The 26122-nt window shown below is 46.6% G+C and overlaps 1 protein-coding gene across 1 annotated transcript; it reads right to left on the bottom strand.

The window, feature by feature from the left end:
- Positions 1-11047: 11047 nt before the first annotated feature.
- Positions 11048-13891, bottom strand: LOC126982540 (uncharacterized). Its single transcript, XM_050834685.1, has 2 exons — positions 13545-13891; positions 11048-13288 (listed from the first exon to the last, which is right to left on the bottom strand). The coding sequence occupies exons 1-2, from the start codon at positions 13591-13593 to the stop codon at positions 11349-11351; spliced, it is 1989 nt and encodes a 662-aa protein (XP_050690642.1). The 5' UTR covers positions 13594-13891; the 3' UTR covers positions 11048-11348.
- Between the last annotated feature and the right edge of the window lie 12231 nt (positions 13892-26122).

Consider the following 26122-nt stretch of genomic DNA (forward strand, 5'->3'; position numbering starts at 1 on the left):
AAAGCTCCCTGTTCTTAAACGTACCAGTCACCCATTAGGAAGGAAATTAAATGGAAAGGACGAGGGGAAAAGAAGGGGAGGAAGGGAAGAGAAGGGGTGGGAAGGGAAGGGAAAGGAAAGGAAGGTAAGAGAAGGGAAGGGAAGGGAGGGGAAGGGCAGGGAAGGAAAGGGATGGCAAGGGAAGGCAAGGGAAGGAATGGGATGGGAAGGGAAGGGAAGGGAAGCGATGAAAATGGAAGGGAAGGGAAGGGGTAGAAGTGAAAAGAAGTGGAGAAGAAAAGAAAGATAGAAAGATGGTTTGTTAGGTGGAAGGGAAAAGCGGCAGTTGTATTAGTCTTCCCCTTTCCCTTCCCGTCCCCATCCCCATACGCCGCCCCGTCCGCATTATTCGGAACTGTATACTGGCTCGGTCCCACACCCACAACCAGCCAATCAACAGTAAGATGTGTCAGCCAGACTGAGCCAGTCACGACACAGGATAGGCTTGGACAATGACGTCATAAGCAGTCTTTATGTAATAAATATATGAAATCAATATATTGTTGCCTTATTATTAACAACAGTGTGTGACTAGCAATAGTCCAAAATGGAGTAGTTGAAAATAATACTTTTTAATGCATTTTCTTAAGCTTGAAGCCAAAGACATCTCTGGTGAGAGAGAGAGAGAGAGAGAGAGAGAGAGAGAGAGAGAGAGAGAGAGAGAGAGAGAGATAAATTTTTTTACATAGATTTACATAGAAAATCAGACCACACAGACCCCATGGTCCAGACTAGGTGGCCTGTCCTTAAACCTAAGTGATTCTACATTAATCAGATGGCTCCAAAACGTTGCATTTATACTCTAGTTAATATTAAGTTGAAGGCAGTGATGGTCGAGCTTGTTTTTAAAGTAGTCAATCGTGTTATACTGGACCACTTAAGGTGGGAGCTTATTCCATTCTCGCACTACAACGTTGGTGAAGAAAAATTTGGTGCAGTCTGAATTTACTTGTCTACATTTGAGTTTTATGCCATTGTTCCTCGTTCGCAAAGTGTCATCGATCAAAAACAATGTTGATCTGTCTACACTCGTGAAACCATTAAGTATTCTAAAACATTCCATCACTTTTCCTCGGAGGCGACGTTTCTCAGGAGAGAACATGTTAAGGGTAGAAAGCCTTTCTTCGTAGGATTTGTTGTGCAAGGAAGGGATCATTTTTGTTGCCCGACGCTGAAGACCTTCTAATTTAGCAATGTCCTTTGCATAGTAGGGAGACCAAAACTGTACCGCATATTCCAAGTGGGGTCTGACTAAACTATTGTAGAGCGGAAGTATTACATCTTTATTCTTGAATAAAAAGTTTCTTTTAATGAAGCCCAACATTCTGTTCGCTTTATTTGCTGCATCGATGCATTGCTGTGAGAATTTGAAGTTTGACGCGATTTTGACCCCCAGGTCCTTAACGCATTGAACGCTTGTGAGTTTAACGCCGCGCATTTCGTAATCGAACTTTTTATTTCTTGTTCCAACTTGAAGGACCTGGCACTTGTCTACGTTAAAGGGCATCTCCCATCTATCCAACCAAGCTGCAATTTTTTGCAAAGCCTCCTGGAGGCTTGCCCTGTCTTCGTCAGTGAGAACCGAGTTACCAATCTTTGTGTCGTCTGCAAATTTACTAATGCGATTATTGAGTCCAACATCCACATCGCTGATGTAAATAATGAAGAGCACTGGGCCAAGAACCGAGCCCTAAGGGATGCCACTAGTGGCCGGCGCCCACTCTGAGTTAAATTCGTCAATCACCACTCTTTGTTGTCTGTTGCTCAACCAATTCGCGATCCATTGGTTTACTTGACAGTCGATACCTATTTGCTTCAATTTATAAAGTAATTCATGATGTGGGACTTTATCAAACGCTTTCTCGAAATCAAGATAGACGATGTCCAATGATTTGGTTACGTCATAAACTGAGAAGAATTCGTTATAAAAGGTCAATAGGTTTGATAGGCAGGATCTTTTATTACGGAAGCCATGTTGTGAATCCCCAATTAATGAGTGGCTTTCAAGGTAACTCACAATTTTGACTAATTATGCTCTCAAGTAGCTTACCTACAACTGAAGTTAGACTAATGGATCTGTAATTACCTGGTATTTTTTTGTCTCCTTTCTTAAAAATCGGTGTCACATTAGCCTTTTTCCAATCCGAAGGGACGATGCCTTGTAGCAATGACATATTGAATACGGTTGTGAGGGAGGAGAGTATTTCACTCTTTGTTTCTTTTAGCAGTATAGGATATGGTTTGTCAGGTCCGGGACTTTAATTTGTTTAGAGAAACATAGCTTAATTCACGACTCGCAGCATGGGTTCACAAAAGGTAGGTCATGCCTCACCAATCTCTTGTCCTTCTACAATAAAGTATTTGAGGCGGTTGACAGAGATGAAAATTATGATGTAATCTATCTTGATTTTAGTAAAGCGTTTGACAAAGTTCCTCACCAACGACTGTTGCTTAAATTACAGGCTCACGGAGTAGAGGGTAAAGTTTTGAACTGGGTCAAGGCGTGGCTTAGCAATAGGAAGCAAAGAGTGCAAATCAATGGTAAAAGATCTGACTGGGGATGTGTTACGAGTGGGGTCCCACAAGGTTCGGTATTAGGTCCACTTTTGTTTATTATTTATATCAATGACTTAGACACAGGAATTAGTAGTGATGTTAGTAAATTTGCAGATGATACCAAGATCGGTAGAGTAATTGAGTCGGATCAGGACGCTAGTATTCTCCAAGGTGAACTCAACAGATTATATGACTGGGCGGATAAATGGCAGATGGAGTTCAATGTAGGGACGTGCAGTATTCTGAGTGTAGGTATGAAAAACCCCTCAAATAACTATTGCTTAAATGACACTCTCATAAGTAGGTCTTGGTGCGAGAGGGAGTTAGGGGTCTTAGTGAGCTCTGATCTCCGTCCAAGGGCACAATGCATTCAAGCTAGAAATCGAGCTAATAGGGTACTGGGATTTATTTCAAGGAGCGTAAGCAACAGAAGCCCCGAAGTCTTCCTCAAACTATATTTAGCATTAGTTAGACCTCATCTTGACTATGCGGTTCAGTTCTGGTCACCCTACTATAGAATGGATATCAAAATGTTAGAATCGGTGCAGAGGAGGATGACTAAGATGATTCAGGGGTTGAGAAACTTACCATACGAGGAAAGACTCAAACAGTTAAACTTGCATTCTCTAGAAAGGCGAAGGGTGCGTGGAGACATGATCGAGGTTTATAAATGGATGAAGGGCTTTAATAAGGGAGACATTCATAAGGTTTTGTTGGTAAGAGAACCGGGTAGGACACGAAGTAACGGGTTTAAACTGGATAAATTCAGATTCAACAGGGACATAGGCAAAAATTGGTTTACTAACAGGGTGGTGGATGAGTGGAATAGGCTTAGCAGTCATGTGGTGAGTGCCAATACAATTGTCACATTAAAAAATAGACTAGATAAATTCATGGACAGCGATATTAGGTGGGGTTAGATACACGGGAGCTTAGGGTCAAAGGAGCTGCCTCGTACAGGCCTACCGGCCTCTTGCAGACTCCTGCGTTCTTATGTTCTTATGTAATCGCATCTGCATGCGAGTTCCTAGGTGTCGTTCCAGGGCCTCCGCCAGGTCTAGGGCAGTGTCGAATCCTGGTGTCGGGGGCACAAGGACCTTGGGGCTGGCTGGAGTGGGAGCGGCGTGGCGTGAAGCCGTCAAACGCCCCCACCAAAGCTGGCGCTGATAGCCCCTCCCGGTTTTGAAGCAGCCGGCGCGTCGCACAGCACTCGAGGAGGTAGTGGAGGAGCGGTTGGAGGACCTCCTCCTCGCAGTGAGGGCACACGACAGGGGCAGGATCGTCAGGGTCGAGGACTGATGCACACTTGTAACCGAGACGGAGGCGGCGGATGTTCGATGCCACGCGTCTCGGCAGGTGCGGCGGGTCTGGCGGGCGCCGGTGTTGGTGGCCGCCGCGTACCAAAAAGCGGACGGCGAGCCCGCAGCCAGGGCCTCCACCAGCTCCCTGACTACACCAGCAGCTGTCTGTGCGGCCATGCTCCTTTTGACTTGTGACACGCTCGCCACAACGGGCCGCGTGACAGAGGGCAGGAGCGTTGCCTCGCGCGCAGCGCCGTCCGCCGCCTCGTTGCCCGCCACACCCGAGTGGCTGGGCAGCCAGTTGACGTGGACTGGACGCCCCAACTCCCCCATCTCCGCCAGCCTCACGAGGATGGAGGTGAGTAGTGACACGTTGTCGCTAGGGGGGTCCTGCAGCAGAGAGCGGATGGCAGGGACTGAATCGCAGTGGATCACAACAGGGCCCCGACCCCCTTCCACTGCATGATCCAGAGCCCTGCCAATGGCTGCCAGCTCAGCCTGGGTGGATGAGCACCCGTTTGGTAGACGGAAAACTGCGGTAAGCCCATCGCAGACAAAAGCCGCGCCGACAGCCCCCGTCTGGTGGTTGATGGAGCCGTCCGTGTAGTACACGGAGGCCCCAGGGTGCGCTGCTTCCCGCTCCCTGCTGGCGGCCTCTCTGGCCAGCCTCTGAGGGGTGAGGAGGGCCTTCCTCGTGGCGAGCGGCCGTATGGTGACTGATAGTAGAGGTGGCTCCCACGGGGGGCGGGCAACGTAGGTGGGGTGGGGGGCGTCCACAGCCGTCACAAGGCCGTGGGGTTGTCCGCCAGACCGAAACGCGGCCGCCGCAACAGTCGCCCACGTCCTCTTGCGGAACAGAAGGGGTGGCCTGCAGGAGGGCCTGCCCGACGGAGTCGCGGAGCTGCTCCGCCCCCTTGCGTCTCAGCAGCGCCGCCAGGTGCCCCACCGAGAGTTGGGTGACTCTCGCGGCGACGCTGCATACGCGTGCCTCTGCCCGCAGGCACATGCATTTAGTCCACATGGGGGCGCCGACGATGACGCGGAGAGCGGCGTTTTGAGCTGTTTCCAGCGGCCGAAGCGCCGCCGGACCCACCGTCAGCAGGCACGGAGTCCCGTAGTCAATGCAGGATCTCACGGCCTGGACGTAGAACGTCCGCAGGACCCTGTCCCCAGCTCCCCCCGCTGTTCTGGCAAGGGCCCGCATCACGCCAGTGTGCCGCCGTACCTCCTCCCGCACGCTGGCGATGTGCGGGGCGAAGGACAGACTGGAGTCAACAGTGACCCCGAGGTACTTGTGCGAGTGCACCCACGGCACTGACGTACCCTCGAGGTCGAAGGGCTCAGGAAGGTGGCGGTGGCGAAGGGCCATGGCCCCTGTCTTATCCCTGTTGACTACCAGCCCTAGGGCGGCACACGTCTGGGTCAGCCGGCGGAGGAGCTGGCGGGCGGAGGCCACGTGGTTGGGGCCCGACACCACCATGGCCACATCGTCCGCATACGACAGGACTCTGGCGTTTCTGCTCGCCGGAAGGGATGTTAACTTCTCGACGAGCAGATTGAACAGCACGGGGCTCAGGACGCCACCCTGAGGCGTGCCATTCTCGAAAGTCTCTGTCGCGGACGTGTGGCCCTGAAATCGGACGGCCGCTCTCCGTCCCTCAAGGTAGTGGCCCACCCACGCCAGCAGGCGGCCCTGGACGCCCTTTTCAGCCAGAATGGCGAGTATGGCGGGGGCTGAGGCGAGCTCAAAGGCCTTCTCAAGGTCGATAAAGACCACCACTGCCTGTCTCCCCAGGACACCAGAGAGGAGGGTGGAGATGCAGACCCTGGTGCCCATGCCCCGGCGGAAAGCAAAGAGGTGGTGATGGAGGGGGCCCATCGCCCACTGAAGGCGCGGAAGGAGGACTCTCTCCATGCACTTGCCGAGGCAGCTGAGGAGGGAGATCGGGCGATGTTGGAGCCCGTCTCCACTCTTGGGGATAGGGACGATGGTGGCCAGCTTCCAAGAGGCTGGCAGCGCCCCGAGCTCAAGGGATCGGTTATAAAGTGCCAGCACCTCCGCCTGCGTGTCCGGGCCCGCGTGCGATAGGAACGAGTAGGGGATCCTGTCCACCCCGGTGGCGGTGTCCTTCCCTGGGATGGCCCGCTCCAGCTCCCACATCTCTATCCGCGCGTCAGCGGGATGCGCCCGTAGGCAGGCCTCCCTGAAGGCGGCTGTTCTCCCGGGATTTGCCTCCCTCAGCAGGGCGCGGGTGTGGGCCGGAAGTCGGGCGGAAGCAGCACGGGAGGAGAAGGTGGTAATAAGCCGGTCCGCCTCGACCTGGGGCTGTGGGTGTAGTGCAGGGCGTGCCACCGCACCCCTCGCGACGGCCCTCAGCTTTCGCCATAGGACCGCAACGGACGCGCAGCCGTCAAGTCCCGCGCACCACGCCAACAAGTGCTCCTCCTGCACCCGGTCGGCGGATTCCCTGGCGCGACGGACAGCAGCGCGCAGCAATCCCCGCGTCGCCTCCGTGTTCACTCTCCTGTTGTGTTTGCGAGCCTGGTTGACTCGGTGGTTCGCCTCCCTCACCTCCTCGGTGTAGTACCACCTGTCGCGGTGGGACACCGCCACCGGCCGGAGGAGGGGGATCGCCTCATCAGCTGCCGCTGTGAAGGCGTCAACCAGGCGCGCGTCCGCCGCCTCGAGGTCGTCAGGCCGGATGGTGGCGGCCAGACGACGGGCGACGGCCCCGCGGAACCGAGGCCAGTCAGCCCGGCGCAGGTTCCAGCGCGGAGGCCGCTGTGGTAACACAGGCGGCGGGACAGGGAGCGCAACAACGGAGGCGAAATGGTCGCTCGCGAGGTGCGCGTGGAGGGCCCACGTTGCACCGACTGCAAGCGGCTGCGAGACAAGGCTGAGGTCCAGGACACCACCAGCCTCGTGCGTGGGCACCCCGGTGTTGAGGAGAGCAACCCCAGGCACGTCCTCCAAAGCCGTGGCAAGGTGGCGCCCAGCGCGGTTCCTCCCCCTACTCCCCCACCTTTCATGGTGGGCGTTGAAGTCGCCCCCGATGAAGGTGGGTTCGTCGGCGGCCCGCTACACACGCGCTCGGCAAGGTCACCTTGACTGCCAATACCTCGACACCGGCACCGCACAGCACGGGGCGATGCACTCGAGAACAGGGAAGTACATCCCTGACCAAGATACAACACTCACGCGCCGCACCGGCGACGGCAGGGAGGTAAAAGTCCCTGTAGCCCTTGAAAGGCACCGACTGGCCCTCCCGAAGGAGCGTCTCCTGTAATAGGATGACGTCAAAGCCGTCGGTGCCGATCGGGGCTCGCAGGAGGTTAACCTTGCCGCGCACGCCGCACACGTTCCACTGCATTACACTTAGCGGCCGGTCGCCGAGGAGGCCCCCGGGGTGGTCACAGGGGCCGTCGCGCGCGAGGGGGCCGGCCCCCGGCGCTTCGGAGTCACCATGCGCTTGGGCTGCGGGATACGGGAGCGGGTTGGAGCCGCCCGCACTGGGATGTGTGAGCGGGGCTTGGCGGTCTGGGTTGCCGGCACCGGCTGGGCCACTGCCACGGCGGGCGCCACCGCCACGGCGGGCACCACCACTGGCTGGGAGGACCGGGAGGGCGCGTCGACCTCCATGCGAGCCTCCATCGCGGGAGGTGGAGCGTCCCCGCGGGCCCGGTTCTGCGTATGTGGAGGCGCAGCGACTGGAGTTTGGAGCGGGGTGGCGGGAGACGCGGCCGGACTGGCGACGGTGGGGAAGAACTCCTCCACCGTCGTCTTCGCAATGACTCGCAGCGCCGACTCGTCCGGCGTGAGCTGTAGGAGGCCGGTCAATGCTAGAGCGAAGCTCGCCAGCATCCCCTCCAGCGCAGCCCTGGTGACCATGACATGGCCGGGAGGAGGGACCAAGGGTGCAGCTGGCGCGCTCAGGGGGGGGCGCGGTCCGCGGTTCCTCCGACGCCTCACGCGCTGGGGGAGGGCCGGCGGAGGCAGTGCGGGAGTACTTTGCTCCTGCTGTACCACCGGGCGTGGAGGCGGGGCAGGTGTTGAGGCGGAGGCCGGGTGAGGAGGCGTGGCAGGCGGTGGAGGAGGCGTGGCGGGCGGTGGCACAGCCGCAGTAGCGTTGCCGCGAGAGGCGCCCGGTGGTGGGAGGGCCGGGAAGTGCTCTTGGGAGGCGAGTGTTGTCAGGCCGGGTGGGGCGGGCTGACGCTGGGACCTTGAGCGGGACCGCCCGGTCCACGCCGGCCGAGAGGGGTTGTGCGCCGCACGCCACTCCTCCTGCCGCTGGATTCCCCGGTCCACTATGGTCAACCGGGAGGGGCAGCGCCGGCTCCACGCGTGGTGATGCTTGTGGTGCCCCGAGGGCTGCGACACCACTCGCTCCAGTGTCATCATCTTCACCGGCAATATTTTCCGATGACAACAGCGGTATCGACCGCTAAAACACAACACGGACTCCAAGACATGATTGTCCCCACACACACTGTTCATTTACCAACCTATACACAATTGCAATTGCCCATTAACGCACCCGCTTATCTCTCTAAGCCAAAACACAATCAACCGCGGCCAAAACACAATCAACCGCGGCCAAAACACGATCAACCGCGGAACAAAATGTTATGAAAACAAAGCTGCGTCACCGCGTGAATTAAGCATGTCGGTTAGGTAGATTATTGTATGAGCTCGGTGTGAGTTTGATGTATGACTCACACGCCTGACGTATTACCCTCGCGATGTCTGTATGTATGCCTGCCTATATAAGAAGCATTTATTCAGGCTTGACCTCAGATCAACCAGCACTCTGTTCGTTGCTGGACACTCAGTTGTCCTTCCCTAGACAACATGGGTAGAACATTCATCTTTGCTACTGTGAGTATGGAGTAATGTGGTACCATAGAGGAAAGCGTATCTAACATATCTATTGTGTTCTATTATCTTAGTTTTACTTAGGATTATATTTCTATGATACTTTATTGTGTGAGTTTTTACTCAATATTATACCAGTGTTAACGTCAGTAACCAATAGTGAAAGAAAACCTGAAGACTCATTGAGTCTAGTAAGCCAGTCGCTGGTTTAAACAATATTTTTACCCTCTGTAATATTAAGTAGTATTAAGGTAGAATAAAATACATATAAGAAAGGCGACACCGTTTCATCACCCCATTTACGAACTCCTTTAAATACTCCTAAAGTACCAGAATTTTAAGTCAAGTGTCACTAATACAAACAGTGTGTCGTCTACCCTGTGTGCCCGGATTACGGGTTACAACATGCTGGCGGCAGTTGGGGCAGAGGGCGGTCACGCTCTCGCCGGCCTTGTATTTCGCAAGGCAGGCCTCCGTCATGTGCGGCCCCGAGCACATGCCGCACACTGCCTGGCGATTGCAGCGGGGGCGATGGTGGCCGTACTGCTGACAGCGATAGCACCGGAGGGGCTCGGTGTTGAAGGGGCGCGTGTAGAACACGCCCCAACTCCCTAGGTCGAGCATACCCGGCAGGGGGCCCCTCACTGAGATGAGGACCTGCCTCGTGGCCAGGTTGTCTCGCGTCAGGCACCTCTCCGCCGTGACGCCGCTCGGGGGGGGGAGGAAAGCTTTGAGAGGCATGGCTACCGGGTAAGAAGTTATCACCCCCTTCGTGGTTGCGTCGCCCATCAGCCGCAGCTGCACCACCTTCCCGTGCACCTCCTTGGTGTCCAGGAGGGCGCGGAGGGCTTCCTCGGTAGGCGGAGTTACCAGCACGCTGCCGTTCTCCAGGAATCTCATCTGGAAGCGGAGCCCGAGTTCCTCCTCCAGGGCCTCCGCCAGATCGAGGGCAGTCTCGAATCCCGGTGTAGGAGGGACGACAACTTTGGGTTTGGCAGGAGCCGCAGCAGCTTGGCGGGGAGCAGCCTGCTCGGGGTGCGAGACGGCACCGTGCAGGGTGGTATGGGCAGCGGCGGAGGCAGGTAGGGTAGTAGCGACGGAGGCAGGTGAAGGAGCAGCGGTGGAGGCAGCAGCAGAAGTACGGGGGAACGGCGTCGGGCAGGGTGGGGGTAGCAGAGGTGCATAGTGGCGAGCGGGAGCGGGGAGGCGAAGGTGGCGGAGGTGGGTGGGAGCTGTGGTTACGGTCACGCACCTTCCCTACTACCACCCAATCCTCATCAGAAGAGTCGGGGAGCGGCATAAAGGCCGCCTCATCACTCTCACTCCCTACGGCAGCGGAGGGCTAAAGCCCGCCCACTCTCTAAAGGGCTCGGCAGGCGCCGCTGTCGCCCCTTGCGGGTCTTGGGGGACCTAACAATAACCCTGGTTTTTCCTTTAACCACCGACCCGTAGCAGCGTTGCTGGCTGTTTTATATGGGCCCGGGAGAGGCCAGAGACGGGAGGGAGATTGCCGGAAAGGCTTATATGATTTCTTAAATTAATAAGAGGGGGAGGAAATTAGCAATGCGTACTGATGTGTTATAAAGAAATTCAACTAGTACGGATTACAAGACTTATTCATGGCAAAAATCTATTTTAGGTTCACTAATTAATGGAGAGTAATCAATTTTGAAAGTAGTTTCTGGTATGTACTCACTGAGGCGTGCGCAGCAAAGGAGAGGGGGGGGGGGGGACAAGGGTGAGCCGGAGGACGCCGAGCCAAGAATTTGGCGGGGAAGCAGGGTGGCTGGGGCCCACGCGGGACCATGTGGTGACACACTATAGATACAAGTAGATATATATATATATATATATATATATATATATATATATATATATATATATATATATATATATATATATATATATATATATATATATATATATATATATATATATATATATATATATATATATATATATATATATATATATATATATATATATATAATGTGTGTGTGTGTGTGTGTGTGTGTGTCGTCATTCTCTACCAAGCTTTATAATATTTTACAAAAGCAACTCATTTGGAGAGAGAGAGAGAGAGAGAGAGAGAGAGAGAGAGAGAGAGAGAGAGAGAGAGAGAGAGAGAGAGAGAGATTGATTTGTTGGTGTGATGTGATGTCCAAGATATCTCCCCTTAAGGGAGACAGGCCTTTGCCATATGTGGCGGCCCGTAGCGGAGTGTCGAAGCAATGCTACTCCTCGGGGGTGGGGTAGGGGATCAACCCGCCGGCAGGGTTGCCAGGTCCCGCAATATTTCATTGGCTGCTGTGCTCATGATTTTTGGCATTTTATGGCAATTTTTTTTTTCGAAAATGGCAGAGTTTATGGCACTTATCAAGGGAAAGAGAAAATTAAAATAAAAAATTACAATCCTTTATTTAAAATAAATATTAAATCTTTTCAAATTATAAAAAAAAAACTTTACCTGTTTAAAAGCGATAATCCTTTATTGAAAATAATGCTACTGTTTTGGGCTGATATTAACACACACACACACACACACACACACACACACACACACACACACACACACACACTTATTCCTGCAAAATTTCAGAAATTAATTCAACATCATCAAATGTATCAGCATCATCTTCATTTGTATCATGTGCATACATACTTGAATTGAATCTATTTACCATCTCTTCTGTTACAACAAAATCCTTGCAACAAAAATTATTCAACATCAGGTGTGATCTAATCATCAAAATGCTTTTTAATAACTTGTGCCCCATCTTATTTCTTACCTTAGTCTTTGCAAGGGTAGCCTGACTAAAAACTCTCTCAACATATGCATTTGAAATAGGTAGGCATAACTTATCTAAGACTAATTTTGCCAAAGTTCTGAAGCAGCACGTACCTGTTGCATTCTTAAAGTTATAAACATTACACCAAAAATTTGTCTGATCTTTAATGTCAATCCCAAGATTTGTCCAATCACACAATCTGATGTTCATGTACTGTCTTTCCAAGTCATCAAGATTTTCATCACTTTTACAAAATTCTGTGAGGTTCAGCTTTTGAAATGGAACAAATCTAGTCTGGGAGAGAAGAACATCAGGGTGAAAAGCTTGCAGTGTCTCCAAAAACTTAAATTTCTCTGGCAGCCTCATGGATACTTTATCTACTGCTGTCTTCAAAAAATTGAGGCATCGATACTTTATGTTTAGTACCTGTTCACTGGAAAGTTTTGACTCTGACAGCTCCTGATAAAATTTAGCTCCAAACTGAATGTCTTTTATTGGTTTGAGATGTGCATCTTGAATTTTTTCATATTTTTGTACATACTCATTTTTACATATTCTACTTCTCAGTGACATGTAAAAAACATCCAAATCCTTGAATAAACGACACTGGTCAGCATTTGTGTGTTGAAAAGAAGCATTAATTTGTTCAAACTCATTTATGAGGGGAGCAGCAAATACTAGGTATAAGTAATTTGATCTGTCATTTAGCATTTCCAGCAGTGACTTGCAACTATAGTTTTTTGTATATTTAATGCAGCTGAAATATGCTGTGAGTTCATGCCATTGTGTGATAACTGAATTAATAACTTTCCCAGTCACTAACCATCTTGTCTCTGACGGACTTATGAATTTTGTGGGGTGCAAATTGGGAATGTTTGCATTCATGACATGAAACAATTCATCATAATCACTTCTTCTAAGAGAGCTAAATTTAAACCACTTTGCAACTTCACTCAGCAAAAAAGAAAGGTTAGAAGGCAGTTCACTAAATGCATCTTTTCCACACAAACTTAAGCTGTGGCAAATACATTTAACTAAAACACAATGAGGAGCGTGTTCTTTTATCTTAGTATACACAGAGTTATGAGCTCCACACAAATTGGATGCACCATCAGTACCTAATCCAATAATATGACTCATTGGAACACTGTGTGCATCAAAGTATAACTTGATGTCTGAGAATAGAGATGATGCTGTACATGAGATGACAGGAAGTAATGTTAAGAATTTTGTTACAACTGATGGTATATCCTCCTTGAAATATCTTACACACATGCACAAGTGCTTTGTAACTGAAACATCTGTCGACTCATCAATGATGAGTGAAAATGAAGTCTGTTGTATATCTTTGATTACCGAGTCATGAAGGCAAGGGTGTACAACATTAGTAAGAATACTGGAACATTTTGTTCTGTGGTGTTTCATACCATGTAAAAAGTCTGTCTTCCTTGAAGATTCATTAATAATTTCTCCTAAGTGATCTGTTGCTCTGATAGCTGCATGACAGGCAATGGCAACACTCCATCTAATATCAAAAATTTTCATTTCTCTAGGACCACAAGTGAAATATGATGAAACACTTGGAGAACTTTTGAGTTGATCTGCTGCTCTCTGGTGCTTATGAGATTTGGCATGCATTTCAGCGTTGTACTTTTTATTTTTGACCTTAGTCTTGCATACCTTACACCACAGGTCATCTGAATCATCAAGTGGAGATTGTGTTAACCATCCTGAAACAATGGTTACTTGGTATAAGGAAATCTTTACGTAATAGTTTTCATAGGTACAGTCAACAGTCACTGTAACATATTCAACATGTGGACAAACCGATTTGTGGGCACAATTTACAATAATTTATTACACTTTCAGACGTAGGTGTTTTAGCTGGTTCGTCATGCTTCAAGCAATCTACAAAAGTTCCTTAATTAACCTGACACACAAATCACGAGGAATATTGTTCCTCTTCAGTAGCTTCTGATATCTTACCTTGAAATTCTTTCATCCAGTACCCTGATAAAGGTTTCGTTTTCGGCATACCGATGATCAACAGTGACACAGCCGTAGGAAAGCCTTGACATCCAATAAGAAACTGAGTAGATCGAGTCAGTCAACCCTCCTCTCCTGGGGCTCATACATGTACTATACGCGAATGACGCGATACGGGTATGATTTTTGGTTCCAGTCATATACACGCAATTGTAATTTTTGGCATTTCATGGCAACTCTGCGACAAAGATTGGCATTTTTATGGCACCATTATACTACTGCCAAAGAAAAAAGGCATATTTTCGAAAAATGTTAAATTTATGGCAAAAAATGCCATTTTTGGCACGTTCTGGCAACCCTGCCCGCCGGCTGGCGTGCCGAGCAGGGAAACGGGAGCTCATGGCTGCCCGAGCGAGCAACTCAGCAGTCTAGAGCTGGCGCAAAGGCCAAGGAGAGTTGCTCGATCGACGAGTGCTGGCGTTCCACTGATTTGTTGGTGATGGTTGATGCTTAGAACTATCGGTGATTAATATTCACGGCAGCACAGCTTACAAGAGTAACTCCATAAATGATAAAGTACAGTCGGCTATAGAGAGTAGTGACACACTGTCCAGTAAGTTTCGTTCAGAAAGCGACATCTGGCAACCCGTCCACGCGACATGAAAATTATTATATCCTATCGAAATCGTACTGTTGTGATGATTGGTGGTCACAGGTGCACTCTTCATAATTTTAAGATAGATATTTATCAAGAGTGCCCGTCGCTAACGCTTAATAAATATTTTTTCTTTAGGCTCTGTCGCTACATTTTGACACGAGCTTTTAGTTTCGTTCAAATTTAGTCAAGAGCAACTCTAAGTTGTTTATCAAACTATGATACATTTAAAAATATACTGCACTTGTTAGGGGAGATTGTTATGCCTTTTAACTAAAAACAAAAAATTCCTGACAGCCGAGATCTTGTTCTTTATAAAAATAATTTATACGTAATAATAGGCTATAAACGCTCACATGATGGCGTCGTCGACCGCGGGCCTTGACGGCTGGAGCAGCGGTATTCTATTAAAGCCCTTATGTCCGCAGGCACTGCAGTTGAACTGTCACGTCAGTGGCTGTGGAAACGTATAATTTTTAATACCTAAAAAAATAGGAGAGAGAGAGAGAGAGAGAGAGAGAGAGAGAGAGAGAGAGAGAGAGAGAGAGAGAGAGAGAGAGAGAGGGGCTGGGTGGGGACGGGAGACATGTCCATCAGCGACAAGGGGTCAGCTAGTCACACACACACACACACACACTTATTCCTGCAAAATTTCAGAAATTAATTCAACATCATCAAATGTATCAGCATCATCTTCATTTGTATCATGTGCATACATACTTGAATTGAATCTATTTACCATCTCTTCTGTTACAACAAAATCCTTGCAACAAAAATTATTCAACATCAGGTGTGATCTAATCATCAAAATGCTTTTTAATAACTTGTGCCCCATCTTATTTCTTACCTTAGTCTTTGCAAGGGTAGCCTGACTAAAAACTCTCTCAACATATGCATTTGAAATAGGTAGGCATAACTTATCTAAGACTAATTTTGCCAAAGTTCTGAAGCAGCACGTACCTGTTGCATTCTTAAAGTTATAAACATTACACCAAAAATTTGTCTGATCTTTAATGTCAATCCCAAGATTTGTCCAATCACACAATCTGATGTTCATGTACTGTCTTTCCAAGTCATCAAGATTTTCATCACTTTTACAAAATTCTGTGAGGTTCAGCTTTTGAAATGGAACAAATCTAGTCTGGGAGAGAAGAACATCAGGGTGAAAAGCTTGCAGTGTCTCCAAAAACTTAAATTTCTCTGGCAGCCTCATGGATACTTTATCTACTGCTGTCTTCAAAAAATTGAGGCATCGATACTTTATGTTTAGTACCTGTTCACTGGAAAGTTTTGACTCTGACAGCTCCTGATAAAATTTAGCTCCAAACTGAATGTCTTTTATTGGTTTGAGATGTGCATCTTGAATTTTTTCATATTTTTGTACATACTCATTTTTACATATTCTACTTCTCAGTGACATGTAAAAAACATCCAAATCCTTGAATAAACGACACTGGTCAGCATTTGTGTGTTGAAAAGAAGCATTAATTTGTTCAAACTCATTTATGAGGGGAGCAGCAAATACTAGGTATAAGTAATTTGATCTGTCATTTAGCATTTCCAGCAGTGACTTGCAACTATAGTTTTTTGTATATTTAATGCAGCTGAAATATGCTGTGAGTTCATGCCATTGTGTGATAACTGAATTAATAACTTTCCCAGTCACTAACCATCTTGTCTCTGACGGACTTATGAATTTTGTGGGGTGCAAATTGGGAATGTTTGCATTCATGACATGAAACAATTCATCATAATCACTTCTTCTAAGAGAGCTAAATTTAAACCACTTTGCAACTTCACTCAGCAAAAAAGAAAGGTTAGAAGGCAGTTCACTAAATGCATCTTTTCCACACAAACTTAAGCTGTGGCAAATACATTTAACTAAAACACAATGAGGAGCGTGTTCTTTTATCTTAGTATACACAGAGTTATGAGCTCCACACAAATTGGATGCACCATCAGTACCTAATCCAATAATATGACTCATTGGAACACTGTGTGCATCAAAGTATAACTTGATGTCTGAGAATAGAGATGATGCTGTACATGAGATGATAGGAAGTAATGTTAAGAATTTTGTTACAACTGATGGTATATCCTCCTTGAAATATCTTACACACATGCACAAGTGCTTTGTAACTGAAACATCTGTCGACTCATCAATGATGAGTGAAAATGAAGTCTGTTGTATATCTTTGATTACCGAGTCATGAAGGCAAGGGTGTACAACATTAGTAAGAATACTGGAACATTTTGTTCTGTGGTGTTTCATACCATGTAAAAAGTCTGTCTTCCTTGAAGATTCATTAATAATTTCTCCTAAGTGATCTGTTGCTCTGATAGCTGCATGACAGGCAATGGCAACACTCCATCTAATATCAAAAATTTTCATTTCTCTAGGACCACAAGTGAAATATGATGAAACACTTGGAGAACTTTTGAGTTGATCTGCTGCTCTCTGGTGCTTATGAGATTTGGCATGCATTTCAGCGTTGTACTTTTTATTTTTGACCTTAGTCTTGCATACCTTACACCACAGGTCATCTGAATCATCAAGTGGAGATTGTGTTAACCATCCTGAAACAATGGTTACTTGGTATAAGGAAATCTTTACGTAATAGTTTTCATAGGTACAGTCAACACAGTCACTGTAACATATTCAACATGTGGACAAACCGATTTGTGGGCACAATTTACAATAATTTATTACACTTTCAGACGTAGGTGTTTTAGTCAGCGACACACACACACACACACACACACACACACACACACACACACACACGTATTTATACTTAGATATTACGTAATCTTTACGGAGAAATAATTTTAGATTTTTGATGATCTGAATTGTCTTTGAGGCTTTATAGTGACGGGAATTAAGGCTGCGAGTTAAACAGACCCTCAAGGCTATTTGCTGTTTGATGGTAAGGTGCATTAGTCACTGCCTGCCTCTGTGAAGGACAGCATTGCACGCGGTATTTTCAAAGTTTAATAAGAAAAAGTGTTTCAGACTGTTCGTGATGTTTTACCTCGCCATCATCAGTATCATCATCATGTAGAAGACATTCATTATCGCATTTCTAAATTGAAGTCATGTAATCTGGTATATTTCTAACTACATTATATTATAATATAATATAATATTATACAATATTATAATTTCACGGTCACACACACACGGTACACACTGAAACGCGTCACTAACATCGCCAGTGAATGCGTCACCGTGGTATAGTTGCCAGATACCGCCACCAGGCTAAACATTCTGAAAACCGTGACACTACTCTCTATTGTCGACTGTACAAAGTACATCGGAATTGCGTTTGTAGGTAAACAAACGCATCTCAACACTCCAAACGACCCGCATTTCTTTTTTCTTCTTTTTTTCAAGGTTTTATTGTTTAGTTTATATTTACGTTTTCCTTAATTCTGTGTATTTTTACTGATATTTATCTTTATTAATATACCTATCAATTAATTATGGAAAATAACAAACACAAAAGTGATGTACCTATATTTTCGTAGGCCAACATAGCTTCGTAGGCCAAGGCACCGTGCCTTGTCTGCCTAATGGGTAATCCGGCCTTGAGTGTAATGCCCCGGGATCTTAGGGGGCGCAAACTTTACTCATTTGACTGTTTTTTTCTGAATTTTTAATAAAACATAGACTGATTAAGTTGACTTGATAAAAGCAAATGAGACAAAATAAGGCAACTCAGTGTAAGAAAATAGCAGGAAAGTTATGCTGAAGTATGTGACATACAGAATTACAGGGCAGAGAGTGACATGTATTTCATAAGCTACATCAGTAAACATGTAACATTTATTGCAGGAAGCACACATTAAAGTTGGATGTAATAAAACATATGTTTTTCAGCACACATTAAAGTTGGATGTAATAAAATCATTTGATATGAAACTCCTTGAACTGGCCAATCAAACAAACCACTCTGCCCCCCCCCCCAAAAAAAAAAAGCATTATTTTTTCACAAGGTTTACGAGGCATTAGTCAAGAATAAGAACTGCCATTACATTTTGTCAAAAAAAATCATACCTATGTGATTAGGTATATCATATAAAGCAGAATTTTTTTTTTGCATGCTGTAATACAAACAAGATTACTGCTGGACGCCACATTAATGATGCCAGACACGTGATGATAGACACTTAGTGTGATGAAATTACATGCTGTATTTCACATAATGAAACCAAGAAAATTGTCACTGCAGCACATATTAGGTAAGGCAGACACCAAAAGCTTGTTACCTGAACAAGATTGAATATAACCGGCAAAATCCACAATAAATGCATACTGTTGGGTAGGGCATAGAACAAACGCTTCCAAGCATTACACCTGAAATAAACAATGGCAGACATTTAAAGCTTGTGAGCTGGACATGATCTGATTTATAACAGACAAAACCAACAATGGTGCATTACACGCGATATCTGGCAGGGGATTCCTTGCATTACAACTGGAAAGTGGCAGACACCCAAAGCTTGTTACCTGAACAAGATTAAATATAACAGGAAAAATGCACAATAAAGCATTGCATACTGTTGGGTAGGGCATAGAACAAACGCTTCCAAGCATTACACCTGAAATAAACGATGACAGACATTCAAAGCTTGTGAGTTGAACAAGATCAACAATGGTGCATTACTTGCAATATTTGGCGAAGTATATGGAAAAAAATCCTTGGTGTAACAAGAGTAATACTAAATAATGGCAAATCCCACAAAGTATCTCTTCTTTTGACAAAGCCTGTGCTCTTTGCTGCAGAGCTGTCAGAGTCTGTTTGCTCCAGCCAACATTTGCTGAAATACCCCTGAGCCATGAGTGAAGTGTTGAAACTGAAGGCAAGTGAAATACTGTTCTTAGAAATCTATTAGCATTTGGACTTTGATAGTATAAGCCCAGAGCAAACTTCCTCTCTTGTAACCCATTTCCCCTACTAGGCTTAGATCTTGGCATCTTGCAGCATGTTGAACCTGACCTTAGAAAAAATCCACCCCTATTGGATCAAAAAAATTGCTGGCTCTGGGCAAAAACTGCCCAGGAGTTGTAACAGCCTGGGCTTTGAACTGCCTTTCCTCCCGGCGCAGACGGCAGACTGTTGTGTGCAGCAATTTTCACTTTTCATGTCTGAAAATACATACAAAAATATTTAATCACAATTAATCACAATTCTAAATTATAAAATATGTGCATGTAATTGCATTATTTTTATTGCTATAAGGACAGTGAATCTAAGCAATGGCATTATGTCTGCACGCCAGCTGCATTGAAGGAAAGCACCTCCAACTTTTCAGGGTGTGCGTTACACACAAGGAGACTATATTAGAGGAGATAGTGGTATGTGAGTCCTTGGGCGTGGGGAAGTAACGCCATCTATTGGGCCCACCAAAAACGTCATTTTCAGGGGTAGCTTTACTATTTTTAAAGTACCTGGCACAGCACCCTATCCAGCCTTTAGTTGTTCTTTTCATTATTGTAAAATGATATACTAATGGGGTAAAGAAAAATATACTTGTACTTATGTTTTATTGGGTATTATCTACACTATATCAATTTGTTATTTTAGGAAAAAAATAAGGTGTAGAGAACATTTTTTAAGTATATATATATATATATATATATATATATATATATATATATATATATATATATATATATATATATATATATATATATATATATATATATATATATATATATATATATATATATATATATATATATATATATATATATATATATGTATATATATATATATATATATATATATAATGTGTGTGTGTGTAGCAAACATATCCAGTGCTAGATTGCTACAATGCCTTTGCAACATGCTCTTAGCTGAGTAAAAATATCATACTAACTGTACAAATGGCAGATAATGGCAAATATTGCATAATGTTTGGCAGGGCAGAGAACAAAAGCTTCTAAGCATTACAACTGAAATAAACAATATCAGACACTCAAAGCTTGTTAACTGAACATGATCTGACTTATAACATGATGAACATGATCTGACTTATAAGGGATCGAACCCAATTGTCTTTCTCAGCTGTGGCGGAAACGACGTTTCCCGTGTGCCAAGCGAGGACCTTCTCCGGCGTTTTAGGGAATTGTTTGGTAGGATACGAGAAGCTGGTGGGTCACCAGTAGTGTGTGGCGTCCTGCCGAGGAGGGGCGTTGGCGATGAATGGCTTTCCAGGGCGAGAAACATTCTGGAGCATCTAGAGAAACATAGCTTAATTCACGACTCGCAGCATGGGTTCACGAAAGGTAGGTCATGCCTCACCAATCTCTTGTCCTTCTACAATAAAGTATTTGAGGTGGTAGACAGAGATGAAAATTATAATGTAATCTATCTTGATTTTAGTAAAGTGTTTGTCAAAGTTCCTCACCAACGACTGTTGCTTAAATTACAGGCTCACGGAGTAGAGGGTAAAGTTTTGAACTGGGTCAAGGAGTGGCTTAGCAATAGGAAGCAAATAGTGCAAATCAATGGTAAAAGATCTGACTGGGGATGTGTTACGAGTGGGGTCCCACAAGGTTTGGTATTAGGTCCACTTTTGTTTATTATTTATACCAATGACTTAGATACAGGAATTAGTAGTGATGTCAGTAAGTTTGCAGATGATACCAAGATCGGTAGAGAAATTGAGTCGGATTAGGACGCTAGTATTCTCCAGGGTGAACGAAACAGATTGTATGACTGGGCGGATAAATGGCAGATGGAGTTCAATGTAGGGAAGTGCAGTATTCTGGGTGTAGGTAGGAACAACCGCTCACATAACTATTGCTTAAATGACACTCTCATAAGCATGTCTGGGTGAGAGAGGGATTTAGGGGTCTTAGTGAGCTCTGATCTCCGTTGTGTTGTGTGAATGTAGTGTGGTGTAGAAAGAGAGAGGAACTGTCTTTTAAGAGCATGGTGAACTGCTGTCTGGTGTTGATGAGACAAAAGGGAAACGGTTCGTGAGGACATGGGAAGGGTCTTTGAAGGGCTTCAGCACCCTCCTCGCTTCCCATATATCCTCACCGGGAGTAGCTCACGCCCGTTCGGTAGGTGTCTTCCTACCTACTCCTGCTAATTGTATTGAGTTTTCATGAGAATTGAAATCTAGTTTTGAAGGCTATGCAATTACGGTTCTATATATTATATGTCGGAGTTTACTCCTTCCTTTTCTCCTTCTTTTATCCTACACGTTATCAAAGGTGACCCGCGCGAGTGAGTCATCTTCCGCCCTACGAGAGAATGCGAAATGGAGCAGAGCATTGTGAAGCATATTTTTGTGTGCTATTCCTACCCTTATTTTGTATTATTCACGCTTCACAAAGACGAGAAAACATGGGAAAACACGGAACTTTTATTTGTCTTCGGTGTTCCTGCCAACAACGATCGAGCGGCAGTTGAATCAGTGTGTTGCGAGAGGGAGAGGAAGAGGAAGAATGAGAGGAGGAAAAATAAAGAAAAGGGAGAAAGATGGAGAGGAAAAGGACTAAGAAGATGAACGCCGTATGGAAAGTGTGTATGTGTGTGTGTGTGTGTGTGTGTGTGTGTGTGTGTGTGTGTGTGTGTGTAGTGAGAGGAAAAACAAAAGAGAATGGAAAAAAAGGAAAAAGAGAAAAGGAAAAATAAATAAGACAAGAGATATTGGTCATTAAGGAGAGAGAGAGAGAGAGAGAGAGAGAGAGAGAGAGAGAGAGAATTACACTAACCAAAACTTTTTCTAATTGGTTGTAATCGCATTCTCTCTCTCTCTCTCTCTCTCTCTCTCTCTCTCTCTCTCGTTACGACATCTTGTTATGGCCTGAACACCTGCCTTCACACACACACATACACACACACACACACACACACACACACACACACACACACACACACACACACTCTCTCTCTCTCTCTCACACCCCCCCCCACACACACACACACACACACACACACACACACACACACACACACACACACACACACACACACCGCTCCGGTAGCTCAATCGGTTAGAGCACCGCGCTGCAAGGCTTCAAGGCCAAACAGGCGACGGTTCGAGCCCCGTTCAGGCCGGATTATTTCCGTTGACTAGGAGTGGTTACTGTCCCCCCTTGAGCAAGGAAGATGGGGTGTGTGGTGTGTGAGGTCCTGGCAGTACCCAGAGATCGACAGGAATGAGCACTTGCTCACGTCGTGAGGGTACCTGCAGGTGAAAGCGAGTCCAACTCGTGATCAGACCGTGGTAAATTACACACACACACACACACACACACACACACACACACATGCTGCGTAGACTCAGGACGCTGTGGACACCGGCTGCTGAGCTGTGCAGTATATACACATCATTCATACTGGCAAAACTCATGAACGCCTCCCCGGCGTGGTCATCGTCCCTTACCCTCACCCAACAACAGCAGCTTGAGAGGGTTCAGAAGAGGGCATTCAGGGTCATTTTAGGCCCTGACCTCCATACCTACGACAATGCCCTGACCACCCTGAGTCTCCCGAGGCTCTCTGACAGGCACCAGGACGCCCTCAGAAAATTCGGCATCTCCCTGCTTCACCATCCTAGCCACCGCCACCTCCTGCTACCCGACGCGCCTCCTCCCACCCGCTTCACCAGACACCACAACAAACTCACCCCCTTCAGGGCGCCACGAACTGACCGTTTCAAACGAAGTGCAGTGCTGGCGATAGTGCGGATGATTAACAATGCCCAGCAGAAATAGTCAAACCCAAAGGGCCGCGGTGCAGATTAACACCTCGCCGCCACTCTCTAAGTGCCCTCTTCACACCACCCTCCCTCTCCCTGCCAAACCACCTCCCACCCTCTCCCTCCCTCTATGTAGCCTATTTAGTATTAGTTTATTGTATTTTTAATTTGTATATTTTTTCAGACTAACGGCTGCCATACATTAATAAAACTGTTATTATTATTATTATTATTATTATAATTATTATTATTATTATCATTATTATTATTATTATTATCACACACACACACACACACACACACACACACAGACACACGGGGCAGGCACAGCACATTCTTTTCCTCCGCCGCCTGTTTACCCGCCGCGAAGAACAGCTGTGCCGGGGCGCCTGGATCTCTCAGGTAATGGGCCCCATGAACAAACACCTGGGCTCATACTGCTGTGCTCTTCTATCTGACGCGAGCTAAGGGAGCAAATATTTTTCACCTCCTCTCACGCGATGCCTCAGAAATGTTGGGGCTTTTCCTCGACTTCCTTCAGCAATAGGATTTCAGAATCGAATTGTAGAGGTGCACCTGGGCTTAATGTGCTGGCTCCGGTGCACCCCTGGAAGCAAGCACTAGTTTTCATGGACTTACTGCCTCAGAAACCTTTATGATCCGTTGACGTAAGAAGCAAGTACTAATATTATTATTATGATTATTATTATTATTATTAGCATTAACACATCTTATTGACTGGCTCCACCTCCCATTATGGTATAGCTGCGAAACACTAAGTCGTATCATATATTCATGTGATATGGCTTGAATGACGGAGTGTTTTCTCATTCCTTCATTCTTTTCTTTTTCTGTCACAAACCACCTCCAGAGAGAGAGAGAGAGAGAGAGAGAGAGAGAGAGAGAACGGGTGAACGGGTGCACGTCAGGCAGTTACTCAATCACTGCCAGCGTTCCACACGGATCTGTACTGGGCCCGATTCTTTGGAACGCATACTTCGACGAGCTGCTCTGTGGCCTACCAGTGGCCTCAGCCTATGCCGATGACTGCACCCTGTCCCACAGCTACACCAGGGAGGAAAGTGCGGACGTCATTGAAGCAACCAATCGCCATTTTGGTGACATTATGGCCTGGGGAAGACGTTGCCAAGTCAAGTTTGCTGCCGAGAAGACCCAGGCCATGGTCATATCACGTTCGGAGGAGTACGCCAGACTCCTGCAGGGACGGCTGAAGTTTGGGTACGACACCCTGGCCATCAAGGACTCCATCAACATCCTGGAGGTGGAGGTCGACTCCAGACTCAGTTTCGACCGCCACCTGGAGTGTGTGGCGCGCAGAGCCTCCCTGAGGGTGACACTCCTGCGACGCGTGCGACACCTGCTCGACGCAGACGGTCTCCTGAGGTTGTATGAAGCCCAGGTGAGGCACGTCATGGAATATTCCCCTCTCTCCTGGATGAGTAGTGCCCAGTGTCACCTCTCGCTGCTGGACAGAGTGCAGAGGAGGGCAGTGCGACTCATCCGCGAAGCCAGCGGCCCTAAGCAGCAGCGAGTACATAGACACCAGTGGCGACAGCAGCAACATCAACAGCAGCTACGTCACCAGCAGGACACCCCACGCTGTACGCTCGACAGCCTCGGGCACTGGAGAAGGGTCGGTGCCACCACAGTTTTACACAAGGCCCAGGTTTAACATACACCTCACCTGGCGGTACAACGGGTCCCTTGGAGGAGAAACCAGTACACCACGAGAGCGGCGGTGACAAACAACCTCCTCCTTGAAATCCTGAAAAGCCGCACAACGAGGTGCCAGAGGGCCTTCACGAGTGCCACGGTCCACGTGTGGAACGCCTTCACGTGTGAAATGGGCGTTAGGGCAATGAACACTCAGCAGGTGAAGGTGGCGGCCCATGCCAGGTGTCGCACTTACCCGCCCTAGTCGCATCCGCCTGAACACAACACTAGTGACATTGTATGAGACAGTGCTTTAAGATAGGCGACCTCAAGACAGAGGTCGTCTTTAGCCTGAAAACAATTTCACCGTCTCTTTGTCCTATGTATACCGTAGTATCTTGATGTTTAAGAGAGAGAGAGAGAGAGAGAGAGAGAGAGAGAGAGAGAGAGAGAGAGAGAGAGATTTACATAGAAAATCAGACCACACAGACGACATGGTCCTTACTAGGTGGTCTGTCCTTAAACCTAAGTGATTCTACATTAATTAGATGGCTCCAAAACATTGCATTTCAACTCTAGTTAATATAAAGTTCTAGGAAGTGACGGTCGAGCCTGTTTTTAATGGAGTCAATCGTGTTACACTGGGCCACTGATGGTGGGAGCTTATTCCATTCTCGCACTACAACGTTGGTGAAGAAAACTTTGGTGCAGTCTGAATTTACTTGTCTACATTTGAGTGTTATGCCATTGTTCCTCGTTCGCAAAGTGTCATCGATCATAAACAATTTTGATATGTCTACATTCGTGAAACCATTAAGTATTTTAAAACATTCGATCAGTTTTCCTCGGAGACGATGTTTCTCAAGAGAGAACATGTTAAGGGTGGAAAGCCTTTCCTTGTAGGATTTGTTGCGCAAGGACGGGATCATTTTTGTTGCCTGACGCTGAACACCTTCTAATTAGAGGCGTTCTGGCCCTTGAAAAAGAATGCCAGATTATCTGGAAAGCATAATTTGGTACAGAAAAGTGTGTCTAATATAAAAAAAAAAAAATGTGCTTATCCCAGTGTAATTCAAAACAAAGTTATGAATATTGAGAACATTATTCTTCAATAATCTTTGACATAGATACGGTATTATGATAAATGAAATCATGAAACTTCGGTTGCACAACAGCCTAAATCTACGACGTGTTGTTCGTTGTTTTTTGGTCTACAAAAACTTTTGTACTATCAGTTTTAGGCACTTGATACATGATTTGAGGCTCCGGCTGGTAAACGTGGCGGCCGCGACGGTGTTATGATATTTGAAACGAGGCACCGTTGAATTTTGAGCAGAAAAATAGCGGTATAATAAAAAAAAGTATTAAGTAAGACCGAGATAATTATATTCACCCACTCTTTCCCCGTACAAACCAATGATTCAATGTAAATCATTACTGATGGAAGTCAGCGTGGGTGCTAAAACAATGAGTTTGAAAGAAAAACATGATCACATAGTTTTGAAAGAACGGCAGTAGGGCTACAACC

Source organism: Eriocheir sinensis, chromosome 5 (genome assembly GCF_024679095.1).
Source record: "Eriocheir sinensis breed Jianghai 21 chromosome 5, ASM2467909v1, whole genome shotgun sequence".
NCBI lineage: Eukaryota > Metazoa > Arthropoda > Malacostraca > Decapoda > Varunidae > Eriocheir > Eriocheir sinensis.

Bases quoted from the DNA above. Each gene is read 5' to 3' on its own strand.
- LOC126982540 (XM_050834685.1), bottom strand. From the start codon at position 13,593: ATGCCGAAAACGAAACCTTTATCAGGGTACTGGATGAAAGAATTTCAA. The intron at 13,289-13,544 runs GTAAGATATCAG...CCATTGTTTCAG, and splicing joins CTGGATGAAAGAATTTCAAG to GATGGTTAACACAATCTCCA.